The 19,146-nt window shown below is 36.7% G+C and overlaps 1 protein-coding gene across 2 annotated transcripts; it reads right to left on the bottom strand.

The window, feature by feature from the left end:
• Nucleotides 1-2,911: 2,911 nt before the first annotated feature.
• Nucleotides 2,912-14,391, bottom strand: LOC140755070 (chymotrypsin-like elastase family member 2A). 2 transcript variants are annotated; one of them, XM_073090259.1, is made up of 7 exons: nt 14,048-14,391; nt 10,019-10,195; nt 7,380-7,608; nt 6,797-6,906; nt 5,725-5,895; nt 4,195-4,354; nt 2,912-3,166 (listed from the first exon to the last, which is right to left on the bottom strand). In XM_073090259.1, exons 1-7 carry the CDS (start codon nt 14,291-14,293, stop codon nt 2,943-2,945), a joined length of 1,317 nt encoding a protein of 438 aa, XP_072946360.1. In that variant the 5' UTR covers nt 14,294-14,391; the 3' UTR covers nt 2,912-2,942. The 2 variants fall into 2 exon arrangements, with proteins under 2 accessions (XP_072946360.1, XP_072946359.1); XM_073090258.1 differs by lacking the exon at nt 14,048-14,391 and adding an exon at nt 13,079-13,465.
• Nucleotides 14,392-19,146: the final 4,755 nt, after the last annotated feature.

Here is a 19,146-nt window from a genome sequence, read left to right as displayed (position 1 = left end):
ATATCCATATTTTTCTATTGACAGTCAACAACTCGATTGCCTGGAGACTTGATAGTTGGATATCAAGTCTCCAGGCAACCGAGTTGTTGAAAGGTGTTACTTATTTTCGTTACGGAATTTCTCGATTCGGTCGCCGCGCTCAAAGCCCGCGATAAAAGCTATGCAATAGCTTAATAACAAACACTCTTTTACGTTATTTTATCAATCCAGAATTCAACATAGCTTATGTTGATAAAACATATTATTTGGATAATATGGTAATATAATTTTGAATTTTATAATGGGAATATAAAATATACTTCACGCAATTTTAAGATTTCTGCACGGATTATAAAAAAATGTGTATTACTGCCATCTGTGTTCAAGTTGACGAATGAAGGTTATCAAATAAAATAATAAGGAATGTAAAATAATACTTTATTCAATTACGAGTATATCCATATTTTTCTATTGACAGTCAACAACTCGGTTGCCTGGAGACTTGATATCCAACAGTCCTCCACCGCTATTTTCACTTACACCACCAGGGGCGCCGGCAGCATTTGGTCAAGGTGACGGCGCACCAGTATGCCATTTTCAGTTCTGACTTCATAATGGAGTCTACCTAATCTTCGGATGACGACTCCGAACTCCCATTTAACTCTTGGGTTGGTGTAACTGCGGACTTGTACCTTATCACCTTGTCCGAACTCCTGCGTTGGCGGTGCATTGTAATGTAATCTGGATAGTGGGGCGGATTTCTTAAATAAGGCATGCATATAGGTTCTTACCTCTCTGCCGAACATTAACTGATAAGGTGATAACTCTTTTGTATTAGGTGTACGTCTCAAGCGTGCCTTGACAGTTAACAGTTTATCAAATAAACTTCCGCTCTTGCTGATATAAAAGAACATTCAGGTATTAGCCGATTATTTTCTTTTTGTACATTCAAAAATTTAAATTTTAGCTTTGTATATATTTCTTCAAATTCGTACCTGTATTTTATTTCCTCTTCTAAATTTTCTTCTTCTGTAAGCCATTCAATTTTTTCTTGAATCGCGTAGAATTTGTTCAAAATTTCTTGTAAAGAATTCAGTCGTATATTTATTTCTTCAATGTCAATTTTTTCTATTCCCGAAATGTAATTTTCGGTTCGTTTCATTAACCCACGTAATGTGGCTCGTATTTCCTTATTGTTTTTTAGTTCATTTGACATCTCGTCGCCAATATCAAATAAAATAATAAGGAATGTATAATAATATTTTATTCAATTATATCCATATTTTTCTATTGACAGTCAACAACTCGGTTGCCTGGAGACTTGATAGTTGGATATCAAGTCTCCAGGCAACCGAGTTGTTGAAAGGTGTTACTTATTTTCGTTACGGAATTTCTCGATTCGGTCGCCGCGCTCAAAGCCCGCGATAAAAGCTTTGCAATAGCTTAAAAATGCTATGCAATAGCTTTACCGCGGCAGTCTCCGAGTGCCACAGGTTTTTTATTTTGTTAACGAGGGAGAAACCTTAAAATGGTGCCGTGGGAGCAACACGGGGTTATGTGGGTTTGGATTCTTATCGCAATAAAACCCTCCCGGTGACCGTCCTCGACGCTGCATTGAGGACTCCGGAATCTACAAATGAACGCAACCGGAGTCCTCTAAGCATCTTGCCCGTCGGGCTCTACCCTGGCGTAAAACTTGCTAAACTATCTAGCGTGTACGTGTCGCGCCACACATACTCGTATCGCCGCCCTTCGGGCTAGCTTACCGGTCGGTTCGAGCTCCCACTCTTGCCACCCGCGAGCCCAGTACCCTTACCATGAGTTTTTAACACGCTTTTATTAGCTTGGGTTGTACGTTTGTATGTATGTACGTAACAGTAACGGAATCTTTGAGTCCGATTTTTATCCACTTTGAACGTTCAGTTTAATTCAAAATTTTAAAGAATTATCAAAAACCGATAACAATACACGATTTTAATAATTTTGTACCATTGTCCTTATCATCGTCCTCAGGATTAACGATTTTCGAGGCGAGAGAAAGCGCCTTATGGAGCGTACAGGCAAAGTTACTAGATTGATTTTTAGCTATGAAAAATAATAATGTTATTTCCCTATAACTCAAATGTATTGAAACATATCTATAATGCCATCTTTTAGAATGATTTTTAGGATTCCGTACTAAAAGGATAAAACGAAACCCTCCGCTGTCTGTTCGTGAGTCACAGGGCTTTATTTCTTAAACCGTAATAGATAGACACTTGATTTTTTTACAGACGATGCATAATGATGGTCGCTATAACAACAAATACTAAAAATTAATAAAATAAATATAGTTCAAAAAACTAAAAAACACGCTTTTATGATAAAATCAACTAAAAAGTAAAAGTGCTTTTCGAAAATTGATAAGTGGAGCACTCCACGCTTTTTTCACAATTATCCAATTTACTGTTCCTTAATTCATTCCTAGATTGAAAATTATTTTCTACTTTTTAGTTGATTTTATCATAAAAGCGTGTTTTTTAGTTTTTTGAACTATATTTATTACGTTTTGACAATTATGACTGTTTTGGTATTTGTTTTCGTATTTGTCTATAAAAACTCCAAACAGCGCCCCTAGAGGATTGTATCAGAACTATAGTGTTAGTAACGTAGCATTAAATGTCTAAATTGACAAAATGGCTTTTTGTCTTGTCTTTCTTTTTTACGAACATGTATTTACTGAAGATGTTTTGAAAACGCATGGTAAAGTTACCGAAGCGTAGTGATATTCAGGGGATACCGTAGTGCTGGACCCGAATCTACAAGGACAATTGGATTACACGCACAAATTGAATATGATACCAAAATAATCACGGTATTCTAAGTTTAAGCATCCGTTCTGTTAGAACTCCTTAATCCAGCAAAAGAACAGCAATAGGTTCAACAAAGACAATTTTCTCAAAAACTATTTATTCAAAGACAGTTTAGTTTTCCATATGACGCTTAATCCAGCCGGTGTACTTGGCTACATCCGTGAACACCACGTACTGGTGAGGGTCGCATATGGCCACGTCCTTGCGGGAAGCTGTCATCGACACGATGCCTCTGACGTACCAGGACCCTTGGGCATTTGGAGCGTCATCCTTAGCTGTGTCTGGTACGAACACCACGAATCCTCCGCCACTGTCACCATTGCAAGCTGATGTGCCTGTAAAATGTGTAGAGAAATTTAGATGCAAGCCTTTTGTGGTTCAGTTCCAGAAGAAGCAACGTCATGCCAATTTCTGCCTATCAATGTCAGTACTTTGCTGTATTCTGGTATTGAAGATGTAAGGAAGGCATACTTATCCTGGGCATTCCAACTTTGTCCTTGGTAGCAACACATCTGTGGCTTCATGTAAGACTGTAATAAATTCTAGAGTTTATTGCAGTGGCCGTAATCCCCACTTAATAATATGTAGTTGCATCTTAACTACAGTGCAAAATAACAACGTAAGATGAACAAAGCCCTAAGCAACAGGTGGCTGCTGTGTTCTAATCTTAGACAATAGTAAGGTGTACTCAGCAACAAGGTGTTCCAACATAGTCTCAGGAATGCATCTGTAATGAACTTCAAGACTCTTGTTTCCTTAGTATGAGTTTTTACATTTGCTCGAAAACGTTCTCCATTTACGTATTCGCTCATACAGCGTCACGTGGACTGTATCGGAACTAATTTTTCACATGTTGGTGACCACAACAGATTAAGGTGATAGAACCGCCCCACCTATTTTTGCCTAATATCAACAATGTTAAGCGATATTGTATTCTAATTTGAAGGGTAATAAGATAAGATTTTGAAGGTGGTAGAACCCTTTGTGGTTCGACTCCGGCGGCACCACCGCCACACCTATTTCTGCCTAATGTTAGGCGCTGCTGTGTTCGGTTTTGAAGGGTGTGGTAAGGAAGATATACTTTTCTGAGGCGTTCCAGCTTAGTCCTCAGGGGTAGCAGCGCATCTGTGGCCGACCTCAGGAGCACAGATGCGCCGCTACCCCTGGGGTTGATTACAGATGTCCATGGGCGGCAGTAGCCACTTACCATCAGGTGGACTGCATGCTTGTCACTCCAATATTATAAATGTGTTTGAAATGTTGCTGCTTATCTCCTTAGAAGGTATTTCTTAGTCACCGCTTATGATATCCACGAGAAGAGAAATTTAATATTTTAGAATACCAGCCGTCTCAAACAACTTGCCATTAGCATATCCAGCGCAGAATTTCTTATTATTATTAAGCACGTTCCCATAGAATAATGGATTCTTCTTTATGCATTTGGCATCAGAAATCTTCGGCATAGAAGATTGTTGTAGTTGAGTTGATAATGTATCCGTTTGGTCAAAACCCCAACCAACTACCTGAAACATGTAATGGAATATATGAGTACTCTTGAAATAATATGAGTAGAATCCTTTGTGGTTTAGACTCCGGCGGCACCACCGGCCACCGCCACACATATTTCTACCTCATAACAGCAGTGTTAAACGCTGATGTGTTCTGGTCTGAAGGGTGTGGTAAGGAATAAATACTTTTCCAAGGCGTTCCAGCTTAGTTCCAGTGAGCACCAGGCGAGCATGCAGGTCGCCTGATAGTAAATCAAATCAAATCAAATCAAATAGTTTATTTGTCAATAGATACAGGTACAACAAGGTGGTTTACTTATAACTGATAGTCATATTATCATGACATACAAATATTCATATAATTATTTATACAGAAGATTACAAAATTGAATTAAATTGAAACATAATATAAGTCAGCCCAATTTGAGTATAATAAATAGATAAGTAAAATTTTCATTATGTCATCATGTCGCTGTTCATATTCAATCAAAATATTATTATGTGTATACATTATTATTATTATTATTATTATATCGCGTAGCATTTTATTACATATAATGTCAATTTGTCATTATTATTTTGAGGCCAATTTAAATATTCAGTAATGGAATAGAACGTTTTATCCATAAGCCATGATTTAAGTTTAAGCTTGAATAAATGGTAAGGTAATTCTTTGATATCAGCGGGGAGAGCATTAAAAATGCGACCACACATAGCATAACAGTTTTTTGTATATACAGTAGTCCTTGGTTTTTTAGGTAAAACAATTCTGTTTTGATTTCTTGTCTTTCGCGGATATAATTGAGAGGCCGTAACAAATAAATTCGAGTTGGTTTTTACAAAACATGCTGCTTCTAGGATATACATACAGGGTAGAGTCAATATACGTAGCATCTTAAATAGGGGTTTACAAGACTCCCATTGAGCCTTGCCACATATGATTCTAACGCATTTTTTTTGTGCAAGAAACACTTTTATTGTGTCAGGCGAATTCCCCCAAACTAATAATCGTAAGTAAGTGGCTATTACCACCCATGGACATATGTAATCAACCCTAGATGGGATTAAATATTCTTACCTGTGATAGACTCCACCGATACGCCTGAAATGTATTTCTCCCTTACCACACCCTTCAAACCAGAACCCAGCAACGCTTGACGCTACTGTTAATAGACAGAAATAGGTGTGGTGGGGGTACCGCCAGAGTCGAACCACAAAGGGTTCTACCACCTTCGATAACGTAGGATATTTTTATTTAATAAAAATAGTAAGGGTATCGCGCAATAAAATTAAACTTAATGTAATTGTAAGAGTATTTTTGCTTTTGAACGCGGGTGATATCGCAGGGCTCGTTATAAACAAAAATATAATGATTTGCTACTCACAGTTCCAAAAACTTTATTGGTGGGCAATCGTTCGTACGCCTGACTGTACCAGATGCAAGCTGGTTGCACATAGTCACTGTAGGTGGCTTCGCTCTTCAGTTTCAACAGCGCTATATCATTCTCTAGGAAACGCTTCGGTGCGAAGTCTTCGTGTGCAATCACTGATAGTACCTGAAATAATTGTCCAGTGATATAAAGATATATAGCAGTGATGCCAGTGGTTAAGAAACTTTGCCTCTTGATTGAGGATCAAATCCTAGGCACGCACGTCTGATTTTTCAAAGTTAAGTGCGTATTATGTTAATTATCACTTTCTTAGACGGTGAAGGGAAAAATTGTGAGAAAACTTGAGAAATCTGAAAAAAAAATTCAAAGGTCGTTTCAACGGTCTCGACCAATTTGCACTTGATCAGGGCGGTGGACTATGGTGGAATCTTTCTCATCCTGAGAGGAGATCCTGCAGTGGGACAGTAATGGGTTGATGATAATGATATAAATTCGAAAGTATCGGTTTAAAGTCAAAAACATTTTTTTATAACGTTGTAGTAACGTGTAGCAGATGAACAAGCAGTCCACGTGATGGTAAGTGGTCACTGCCGCCCTTGGACATTATGTTATGTTACGCCCATGTAACCAACTCCATGTAGATCAGGAGCTTCTACCTGAATTCGATCAATTCGGATCGGTTGCGACGCCACTTCTGAGGACTTAGATAGTTACCTCAATATAAGTCAGCCGTTATGTGCGAAATTACTTTTAAAATGAAATAAACTATCGAACTGACTTTTTCCAAAAATCCAAAAAAATCCAAATGTCTTGTTGCAACTCTTTTTATATCCAACCTATTTGCACGGGTCTTTTTCTACTAAAGGACGAGGCCTGGAACTATTACTTAGTATCCAATATCTAATTCGCGCTTATTCTGATACCTAACATTGAGACAGTAAAGGGCTCATAATACACTAATATACCAACCATCTGGTACTCCAGATGGTTGGTATATACCAGTAGGTAATCAGGTTGAAAGTACATGATAACTTCCAAATATACTTTGGGTTGTTTCCAAAATTACCTCTCTTTCTTGAGTCTCTAGATCTCCTCCGATGAGATTGTATTTTCCGAGGATCACACTTAATATCTCTGGTACAACGGGAACTCCCGTAAGAGTAACACAATGTGCAGCTGCAACAAATAAGGCAATTATTAAATAGAAGTCAGTATTTTTATTTATATTAGCAAATGAGCAAGTATACCTACTTAATAATAAGATGCTTCTGTCCAAACTACATTCATACGTAAATTGCTTTTACCTTCTATAAGGCGTTTTTTTTTATCAGCCCACCTGATGATAAGTGGCTACTGCCGCCCATGGACATCTGTAATCAACCCCAGATAGGATTAGATACTCGTATATGAGCTCGGTCTCAGATGCTCCGCTACCCCTGTAGACTAAGCTGGAACGCCTCGTAAAAGTATGTCTCCCTTACCGCACCCGTCAAACCAGAATACAGCAGCGTTTCTTCCACGTTTCTCTATTTACTTCCACGAGACTTTCTATACTTTTGGTTATCTATTTCCCAGTGTAGTAGTTTCCACATAATTATGCATATAACTAGACTTCTTGCCTAACCTGCTACCAAGAAAACAAATCTTACCTGTCAATACAACTGCCTTGGAAATAAGGGTACCCCCACATATATATTTAATGTTTGCTCTGTCCCGTTTGTAGATCGCGACATGCCAAGGCCAGTCCCCTGGCTTCGAGAGCTGTCCGGCCACTATCAACTCTGTATGCTCAACCTTCCGTCTTCCACATCCATCTGGTACACTCAGACTGACTGCAGCAGTATCTTGATAACCCTCAATGTATCTGTCGAGGAAACCCTAGAAAATTTAATAGTAATTGGTTAATAAGAACAGCAACCCTAATGGTTGGAACTCCGCTTCTCGATCAGTCAAGTTTTAAATCTTGATTTTTCGTTATAATGTGAATATTATAAGAAATTCATTATCACTCTTTTAAGGGTATAGAAACCTCGTGTTAAAGTCATTATATGTAAGGTCTACCAATTGGAATCATTAGCTCGGTAGAATGTGGCCTAAGCCTCTTCACTCTGAAAGGAGTCCGGGCCCAGTCGAGGAACAAAATTGATTGATGACGATGATGACAATTGATGCGAGGCATTAATTATATTTTATGCAATTGGTTAAGCAAGCGTGTTTTATATATTTTCTGATATGGAAATAGAAGTAGCCTACAACTTTAGTCAAATTGTACATGATTTTGGTGGCATTCTTGCCCTTTGATATATAAAATCTCTACAGCCTTTATTTTTGTATTGTTCTTATAGACTCTTTCTACAAATTCAGTCACGTTTTCTTAATTATAATACCTGTTTTAGAATACTGCAGGTACAAGATTATCAACCTGAATTGACCTCTGGCTTTTACAAAGATAAGATGTTGTTATCCAACTACAAAAAAAGAAGAGGTTTCTTAATTCGAACGTATATACGTTTTTTTATGTTTGATTGGGGATAAGTTCGTCGTTTATGAACCGATTTTGATGATTTTTTGTGGAAAAAAAAATATTTCCAAGGTGGTCCCATTATAAGGAAATCAGGGTGTGATGATGGCAGACCAGAGAAATCGAGGGAATCTTTAAAAAATCGTAGGGGGCGACTATATCAAATATATTTCATATAAAATATAGCCTATGTTACTCGTTGATAATGTAGCTTTCGAATGGTGAAAGAATTTTTAAAATCGGTCCAGTAGTTTTTGAGCCTATTCATTACAATCAAACAAAGTTTTCCTCTTTATAATATTAGTATAGTATAAGTATATTAATATAATCAAATATTAATATAATATAAAAGCAAAAATGTATCAAACGATTATGGCTTAGCGATAAAAAGCTTTTTAAACCTTAATAACTCAAAAACTACTCTATGTAGCTGGGTTCATTCTCGAAAATTGTGTATAATTGTTTTGGAAGGATTCTTCAGAATTCTACACTTCTGCTACCTGATAAAAGTAATGTTAAGCATGACCACTGGCCATGTTATACATTCAAAGGAGAATCTACTAACTTTTTGAGAGGTCAACTCTGTGGTAAACTTCATTTAAGACTCCAATCCTGTCTCGGGTTGATTAAAGATGTCCATAAGCGACATTTGTCACCTATCCTGGACTTCACATACTGGACTTGTTTGCTTCTACTCTTTTAAAAGGAAAAACCACATATTTAACTTGGACAATATTTTTAAGCTAAATATTAAGCGGAATGTATTCGCTGTTTTTATATCTTATATAAATTCGAGTTCCGAGATGCATATAATAATCGATCTTAATTTTAAAGATGACTGGAACCATACAGACGTAATCATACAACCGGTTTGACAGGGTTCCGGGTTTGATCACCAGCTAGACATAAACTACGATTTCTGTTTTAAGTTTTTGTGTATTTATGTGTATCCATTTCATCCACGATATAGGAAATCTTAGCACTATCATCATCATTTATGAATTATATTATTTATAAATTATAGATAAATTCATTATTTTCCCAATATTGGAGCAGGATCACATCTCAGAATCAGAAGGTTAAGGCCATAGTCCCCCGTGCTGGCCAGGTGTGAATTCGTAGACTTCACACACCTTTGAGAATTTTTATTAGTCATCTTTTAAATGTTATGTTTTCCTTCACCGTTTAAACAAGTGATAATTAATCACCAATACACATATAATTTTGAAAAATCCGAAATTCGAACCACGTGCTCCCGTATTGAGAGCCGAGTTTTTATCACCACTCTAAACTATGACTATTATCATCATCAACCCATTACTGTCCCACTGGTGGGCACGGGTCTCCTATCCGAATGAGAAGGATTAGGCCACAGTCCACCGCGCTGGCCAAGCGCGAATTGGTAGATATACCTTTAAACATTTTTTTAAAGACTTCTCAGGTATGCAGGTTTCTTCGCGATATTTTCCTTCACCGTTTAAGCAAGTGATAATTAACTTCTAATACGCACATAACTTTGAAAAACAGAGGTGCGTGCTTGTTTGAACCTCGGACCGCTCGATCAAGAGGCCGACTTTCTTAACCACTAGGCTATCACTGCTGCAAGACTACTATATACATCATATAATAACATAAAGCCAGCGATGCATTGGCGACTCTTTTAGTGTTGCAAATGTCCATAGGCGACGGTGACTGCTTTCCACCAGGTAGCCCGTCTGCCTTATTGTTAGGTATAAATATAAAAATATAAAGAGACATTTCACATACCACATTAGGTTCGTCGCAGTACTCCTGGGTGTTGATTTTCAAGGACTTAAAATATGGTATGGTACCCCGCTTCGGACCTTTCACTTGAAAATTTACGGAATCTGCTTCGCGGAAGAATCTTATGGTAAAAACACCATTCCTGCTAGATATTCTGGCATTGGATTTCGTACTTTCAGACTGAAAATGAAATTATACTAATTAGTTTCTAATACGCAGCTAAGTTTAAATACAAAGGTATGTGACTGGGTATGATTTTAAGGTCTATAGGAAGGAAGGGGACATCTCCATGCAGGACAGAGATTCTACAGGAAAACGACGAAAGATGTGGTTCCGCTCTAGGACTAAAATGGTCGTCTCATATACAATACTCTTACCATGAGTTTTTACGTTTTGACAAATATGACTGTTTTGGTATTTGTTTACGTATTTGCCCATACAAATTCCAATCAGCGCCCCTAGCAGATTGTATCCGTATTATAGTATCAGTAACGTAAAATTAAATGTCTAAATTGACAAAATGAACATTCATGTTTTGTGTCTCTTTTTTGCGAACATGTGAAGCAGACAAAAAGACTTGAGCACTTACTTATTGTTACGTTTACTCAGTCTACTGAAGCAAACGGAACAGAATAATGGATTGAGTAGACGTAACGTAAAATTGTGGGATGTTTTGAAAACTCATGCTACAAGTACAGGTCAGTCGACATGCCTTCCAAAACGAAACTGTATCACGGTAGTAATAATTGTGGCGGTGGCACGTTCTTAGTCGAACCATACTCGTTTTTAACCGGCCGCTAATATTCGAGCTGCTGTTTAAGTCGTAATCCAAAGAGTTAATTGAACGCCGACTTCAGTACCCTTAGTATGAGTTTTTACGTTTTGACAAAAATGACTGTTTTTGTTTACGTATTAATTATTATTGTTAGTATTAACGTATCATGTTTAGTATTCCAATCAGTTCTGATACAATCCACTAAGGCGCTGATTGAAAATGTACGGGAAATACGTAAACAAATATAAAAACAGTAATTTTTGAAAAAACGTAAAATCTCATACTAAGGTTACAGAACTATGTACTAATTGGCTGCCTATTGCATACGATTAACCTAATTTATTATAATTGTGTTATTGTTATGATCTATTGAAGTGTGTAATAAAGAATATTCTGTCCATTTATCTCCTAAACCAACATTCATTTGAATTACATCCCTTTAAATCAAAATATGTACAGAAATTGTTTCTTTTTTATAATCTTATATATACAATTCTCGTGTCACAATGTTAGTTACCGTACTCCTCCGAAACGGCTTTTTCTATTTTCACCTAATTTTATAGTAGGTCTGAGAATCGGCTACTATCTATTTTACATACCCCTAAGTGATAAGGGTTTTTCAATTCACTTTATGACTCCAATTACTAAATGGTGATGGACCCCCAGATAACATTAGATTGCACCTGAGGTTAGCCACAAATGGGTTGTTACCCCTGAGGGCTACGTTCCACCGTCACCGATAAGTTTGTCTCCCCTACCCTTTGATAAGTAAAGTAGAAAGATACTTCATCGCCTTGAAATTTAATAAAGCCACAAAAGGATGATTTTATCATTTATTTTTTGAATTCTTGACAAATAAAAAACATAAAAGAAAATTTACGTATAAATAACTAATACTACGTAACTTACGTAATACATAAATACATATTTCAAATATTTTAGGGACATTTTAGAAAGGAGACTTTGCAAAACTTTATTTAGGCAAGTTCAAATTCAAATCTCATTTATTCAAAATTGATTCATATAGAATACTTTTGGAAAGTCAACAAACTACCTAAGTAATTTCAATTCTCAAAACTGGTTACACTTTCTTGTAATCTGATCTTGTGAGGAGTGATCAATCTATGTATTACTCATCTAAGCCCTTCAAAAAGTAACACAGAAGCGGATAACTGACATAGGTCTGTCGATTTTTCCCCCGGTGTCGATCCACAAAGAATTCTATCTTTAGTTACGACGAGCTTTTGCTCGCGTTACGAAGTAATATTTACATCCCCTATTTTATCCCCTTGGGGGTAGAATTGATCAAAATCCTTTCTTAGCGGATGCCTACGTCATAACATCTACCTGCATGCCAAATTTCAGCCCGATCCGTCTAGTGGTTTGGGCTGTGCGTTGATAGATCACTATGTCAGTCAGTCACCTTTGAGTTATATATATTTAGATGATACTCCTTACTACTTATTTACCCGGTGTTATCCTATAAGTGCACAATCAATTATGTCACTTGCAATAAATAAATGCACAATTTATTATCATTATTGAAAGGTTATCAAGTGGTCAGGAGTGATAATAGTTGAAGAATGTTATTCGTTCTGTAAAAACCCCGATATTATTTTAATATTGAGGAAAGTCAAATCAATGACTTATTTATATCCAGTTCTTTAGTTATTTTTAATTCGTCTTTATATCCGTATCAGGCTTGAATAAGTTAACAAATCGAAAATGCATACTTTTTTGGCAGCTATTTTTTGTACCCTTTGGTCGGAGAATTATTTAAGGTCGGAGAAGTTTGTCATTTATCATTACTTTTCAGATTTTGATCCTTATAAGCAACACTATCAGATAGTGGAATAATATAGAGGGTGCATTTTTTTTTCAAAATGAACTCGTTCGATTTCCAGCTAGGGAAAAAGTTATTTTAAAAAAGTAATGATGCAGTTTTAGTTTTTATCAAAATCGGCCTCGTAACTCCTTTCAGCATTTTTCGCTAATCCTTATAGTTTCGGATTTGGCCCTGAAGGCCCGTTTTAAAAATTCACCCTGTATATAGGCAGGCATAAATGTGTTTATATCCAGTCATATATTTTTAATCACAATAAGTATTAGAATTGTTTAATTTATACAGTGAATAAATACGTAAATTAACGGGGCTTTATTACCGCAGACATGCAATTTATACATTTTTAAATAACTCACCAAAGAGTACAAATAGCTGCAATGATGTGTGCATCTTCAACTTGTTAACTGGTATATAACAATGTTACTTACATTTGAAACAAACTTACCAAAATAATTGAAGCCTCTGAATCAAACTCCATTTCTATTTTCGTGCTAACCGGAACCTGCTTATTGATATATAAATAGTACTGATTTTCTTCCCCCGGAGGTAACCCAGGTTCATACGACAAGGATATATCATCAGAACCATTGCAAGGGTAAGCTGCTAACAGAGGGTTACCAACGAAGGCCCAAGTCTCTTCTTTTGCCTTACAAACAGTCATCACCACGAATAATACTAATAACTTTAACATTATGCACATTTTGCTACTACCATTCGAACCAAAGTCTTACTAATAAACTAAGAAAACATGTTTTCCTTAACTACTTAATGATCTAGACACGAGCGCGTCTGTGTACAAGGAAACTTGTGAGTTCAATGCATATGCTCAGCAAGGAATCTTAATGTAACATGTGGCATGAAAAATTGGACGTCTTTAAAATACCCGCGAAACGTAATGGTTTACCTCTAATAGCTGTTTTTACCCGAGCGGAGGGTAATGTTATCAAGGGTATGTCTCATTCTTTGGCGCGCCCTGCAGCCCAAATGGCTCGTCCGATGTTAACATATGAGATGTCGTTCGAATCCTCTAAATTGTGGAACTAGCATGCTATGCTTTTAAACACTTGGATTTGTTTTTGTTATACTTCTCTGGTTTGTGTTTTCTGTTTTAATGTTACAGTCCCCGAACATGATGGAACAATGGTTCTAATAAAACGATTGTTCGACTACGGCGGTACCACCGCCACACCTATTTCTACCTAATAACAGCAGTTTAAAGCGCTGATGTTTTGGGTTTAAAGGATGAGTAAACATACTTTTCCGAAGCTTCCAGCTTAGTCCTCAAGATCGACGATGCACCTTTGGCGACCTCAGGTAGGAATATCTAATCCTATCTGTGGTTGATTACAGATGTTAATAGGCAGCAGTAGCCAGCTACTCCTATATTACATAAAAAGTAACATAAGCACCTTACCAAAATGACTGATGCCTCTGAATCAAACTGCAATTCCACTTTTGTGTGAACTGGCACGCGCTTATCTATGGACACGGAGTACTGATTTTCTTCTTCTGGCGGCAAACCAGGTTCAAATGATAAGGTTATTTCTTCAGAACCATTGCAAGGATACGCTGCTAATAATGGATTGCCGACCCAAGACCAAGATTCTTCTTTCCCCTCACAAACAGTCGAGGCTAAGAATAATATTATTAACTTTATCATTATGTACTTTTTGAAACTACTATTAAAACCTGATTTGTATTATTAAACTTAGATAAACAATATTAGTTTATTACGTGATGTTCTTAACACGAACACGTTTGGTCTTGAGGAAACTTGTGAGTTTTATTCAAATGGTAAGTAATGCTGGCTTCTAACGGTCTGCGATATTACCGACAGACGCCGACCAGCTCTGAAGGTGGTAGAACCCTTTGTGGTTCGACTCCGGCGGCACCACCGCCACACCTATTTCTGCCTCATAATAGCAGTGTTAAACGCTGCTGTGTTCTAGTTTGAAGAGTAAGAGAGACATAATATTCTGAGGCGTTACAGTTTAGTCCTCAGGAGTAGCGGCGCATCTGTGGCCAACCTCAGGTAGGAATATGTAATCCTATCTAGGGTTGATTACAGAAGTCCATGGGCGGCAGTAGCCACTTACCATCAGGTGGACTGCAAGCTCATCTGATACTCCTATATTATACGAGCAGAACCCGCGGCTTCGCCCGCGTAAAATAATATTATATGACATACAAATAACTGTAATCGTAAAATTGTACCTAACAATGTTAACGATAAAGTAGCATTAATATTTAATTAATAAAAGCTTTTTTTTCGTCACTGTGTGCCTAAATTGGTCAAGCTTTCTTCAGAAACATACACAAAAACTCTAATTAGTGGACTGTAATGAAACTTTATTTAAAATATAAGTTTCATGTAGGATACAATAATTATTATTTACGCTATTCCATAGGAACCGTCCATGTTATATGGGGCCTTACATACAGCGGTTCTTTCCAGGGTCTCTGGCTGGGCGGTTAGAGCTCCCATTCTTGCCGCCCGCAACTCCAGAAGTCCCCCTTTAGTCTCGTACGACAGGCAGGGGATACTGTAGCCCTGTTCTAGCTCAAAATTTTAATCCAAGGTCTGTGTATCTACCACATCACAATCACTAATCCACGCATACCCACCACAACCATACCCCACGGCAGGACAAAATGTTGGCACGCAGTGTGTCCAAAGTAGTTGCGATGTACCTAATCAGTATACCAAAATGTAGGCTAAATTGAATAAACTTACGCATTATCATATATGAAATTCGCACCCCTTCAACGTTATCGTGTATTTGTCTGAAAAGACGTTATCTGAAATTTCACGTTTTTAACTTCGAACCTAAAAGATTCCCGGATACATACATATTACCTCCTTAGTAGAGAATCAAAAACATTCCTATGTACATATGCATCAATAGATACTTTATCAGCAAATTTATGAAAGATAATATTCAACACCAACGGTCGGCAATCCGACACCCACGGGTGGTGTGTGGCCCGCGACTTTCCCTTGTGGCCCGCGGGTCTGCGCGTTACTAATAATTGGCCAAGTGCAAGTCAAACCCGCACCTGGAGGGTTCCGTACAACCAAAATTTTCTTTTTTTAAATTTCTAGTATTTAATATTGCAGCAGCCATTTAAGTACACACATTGTGAAAATTTGAACTGTCTACCTTTAACGGTTCAAAAGTTAGTTGGAAAAATATCGAATAGCAGTTTGTGTTGTATGGGGACCCCTTTTTGTATTCAACTTTTTTATTTTTATTATTTGTTATAGCGGCCACAGTTATGCATCCTCTGTAAGAATTTCAATTGCTAAAAATGCTGAAACAGATGTGTAAACAGAAAGGCATAATGCATACACCCTTTTATAGCCGTCTTAAGGGTTGGTCTAAAAAAAAACAGTGACTCAGATGCTTTATTGAGTCTAATGATAATTTTTCATAGTGGTTGCTTCCAAATTAACGGATTATAAAATAAAGTTCCAACCCCTATTTAACGACCTTAAGGGTTGATTTTCAAAAATTGAAAAATAAGTGATATATTATTTACAACCAGAAAGCAAAATAGATTTTGAAGCAAAGACTTTAAAAATTGGTAAACTTTCATAGACTTTGCTTCATAATCTGCGGACTTCTAAACGAAGTTTCTACCCCTATTATACCCTCTTAAGGGTAGATTTTCCATAAATGGTGTTAAAAAAGTTCTATAATTTCCAACCAGAAAGTCAATTACCATTTTTACAGTCCTTGCTTCCAAATTAACGGTTTTTAAAATAAAGTTCCATCCCCTATTAAACGTCCTTAAGGGTTAATTTTTCAAAAACGGTGAAATAGGTGTCCTATTATTTTCAATCAGAAAGCAGAATACTAAATTACATAGAATTTGCTCTAAAATCTACGAAATCCTAAACGGAGTTTCTACCCCTATTTTATCCTCTTACGGTTTCCATAAACGTTGTTAAAGAAGATCTACTATTCCGTACCAGAAAGCTAAATCCTATTTTTACAAGCCTTGTTTCCAAATGAACGGATTTTAAAATAAATTTATATTCCCTATTAATCGAACTTAAGGGTTGATTTTCCAAAAACGGTAAAATAAGTGTTCTATTATTTTCAATCAGAAAGCTGAATACCAATTTTCATAGACTTTGCTTAAAAAGCCGCGGACTTCTAAACGAAGTTTCCACCCCTATTTTACCTTCTTAAGGGTAGATTTTCCATAAACTGTGTTAAAGAAGCTCTATTATTTTGAACCAGAAAGCTAAATGCTATTTTTACAATCCTTGTTTCCAAATTAACGGATTTTAAAATAAATGTATATTCCCTATTAATCGAACTTAAGGGTTGATTTTCCAAAACGGTAAAATAGGTGTTCTATTATTTTCAATCAGAAAGCTGAATACCAATTTTCATAGACTTTGTTTCAAAATCTGCGGACTTCCCAACAAACTTTCAACCCCTATTTAACCCACATTAGGGTTGATTTTCCAAAGACGGTACAATTAAAGTTCCACTATATCTTACCAGTAGAGCAATGGCTAACTTTCATAGTGCTAGCTTTCAAATTGGCAAATTTTAAAATAAGCTGTCAACCCTTATTTTACGAACTTAAGGGTTGATTTTCCAAAAACAATGAAATAGGTGTTTAATTATTTTCTATCGAAAACCCAAATACCGATTTTCATACAGTTTACATCAAAACTGGAGGACTTTCATACAAACTTACAACCCTTATTTAACCCACATAAGGGTTGATTTTCCAAAAACGGTACAATTAAAGTTCCACTATATCTTACCAGTAGAGCAATGGCCAACTTTCATAGTGCTGGCTTCCAAAATGGACAAATTAAAAAAAATCTGTTAACCCCTATTTAACCACCTTTAGGGTTGATTTTGGAAAAACCCTTAGATTAGATTTTTATTACTTTAAATCAGAAAGCTAAATACCAATTTTCATCCAGTTTGCTTTAAAACTGACGGACTTTCATACTAACTTTCAACCCCCATTTAACCCCCTTAACGGTGGAATATCAAAAAAAACGTTCTTAGTGCGCATCTACATTATAAAATGAAGCTATGTTTCAAATTTCATGATTGTAGCTTCAGCAGTTTAGTCAAAACCTTGATTAATACGTTTTGAACGTGAGTATCTTTTCGCTTTTATATATATAGATAAAAAAAGCTCGCATAGACAAACTGTTAGTCCATTTAAATGTTACAATTTTTTGTTCTTAGCAAGTCAGAGGATGCTATTTAACTTTTTGGATATCAAGAGGTTTGTGTGAAACTAAATGTTTGTGGGGTCTGAACTTGTCCCTCGGCCGTCATATGTGAGGAGCATTGTCTGTGATCGTTCGAGCGAGTACTTAGGTCGAGTCTCTAGCTCTGCGTTGGATCCGACGGGAGTAACTTCAATGGTGCCTTGTGACTTCTCATTTTAAATCAATTTTCATATTTTAAGATGTTTCTAAGGCGATAGAACTGTTTTAGATCTGATGTCTGATACACAACCGCTACACCTATTTTTTTCCTAATAGGCGTTCTAACTTAATTCTCAGGGATAACAACGCATCTGCAGCCAACTTCAGGTAGAAATCTAATATTATTTGGATTTGATTAAAGACTTCCCCTGCCTGTCACCTCTTATCACAGGCAGGGGATACCGTAACCCTATTCTGGTCCTGGAACTACAAAGACATGATTAAAGATGCCTATGGGCGGCAGTAGCCCTTTACCATCAAGTCGACTACCTGTTCGCTTACTGCTTCAATATTATAAAATATCTTTGCATTTTTAATAGCTTCGAATCTCAAGAGCGGAAGGCCCTCACGATCCGATAGAAGAACTTTGGCGCGATCCGTGCTTGCTCGTAGTCGTCCTACGTCCTTGTATAAATCCGCAAAGTCATGGACCGTGGGAAGCTGCCATAAGAATTTTTATTGCAACGAATGCAGTTATAAATTCGACGTTTTTAAAATTTCCGCGAATTTTTGTAAAGGATCTCAACAAAATTGCTGTATTTTAAAACTCTATTTATAGGCATTAAGTCAACGACCAATTAGGCTCATTAGAGTTGTGAAAGGCATTAAAGATAATAAAACTCTGTTACCCTAAACCTATATCTGTCTCATTACAGCAGTTATAAGCGCTGTTATGTTTTGGTTTGCAAGGTATGAAAATTTAGGCATATTTATACGTGACATTCTATCTTAGATATCAGGTGTAGCAACATTTCTGTGGCCGACTTCATCTATGTCGGGTTTATTACAGATGTCTATGGACAGGTACGAACACATATTATTAGGTGAACGGTATGCTGTTTCTATATTCGCTACTTCTATATTGTATCTTTTAATAGTCATTATATTTTTCGTATTGTTTCCAGAAAAATCTTTCATTTGGTATCCATATCTAAGGTAGTGCATAGAAATAATTGATCCACCATATAGGATTTAGATCAACATACTCGTAACTACTAATAATGCATTGTCATAAAAAACAATAATATATGCAAAATTTCAGC

This window comes from Epargyreus clarus, unplaced genomic scaffold (genome assembly GCF_041222505.1).
Source record: "Epargyreus clarus isolate Ecla_fem2 unplaced genomic scaffold, WU_Ecla_fem_2.2 ptg000032l, whole genome shotgun sequence".
Classification (NCBI taxonomy): Eukaryota; Metazoa; Arthropoda; class Insecta; order Lepidoptera; family Hesperiidae; genus Epargyreus; species Epargyreus clarus.
Note: the sequence above shows the minus strand (reverse complement) of the source record. Positions and strands in the feature narration are given on the sequence as shown.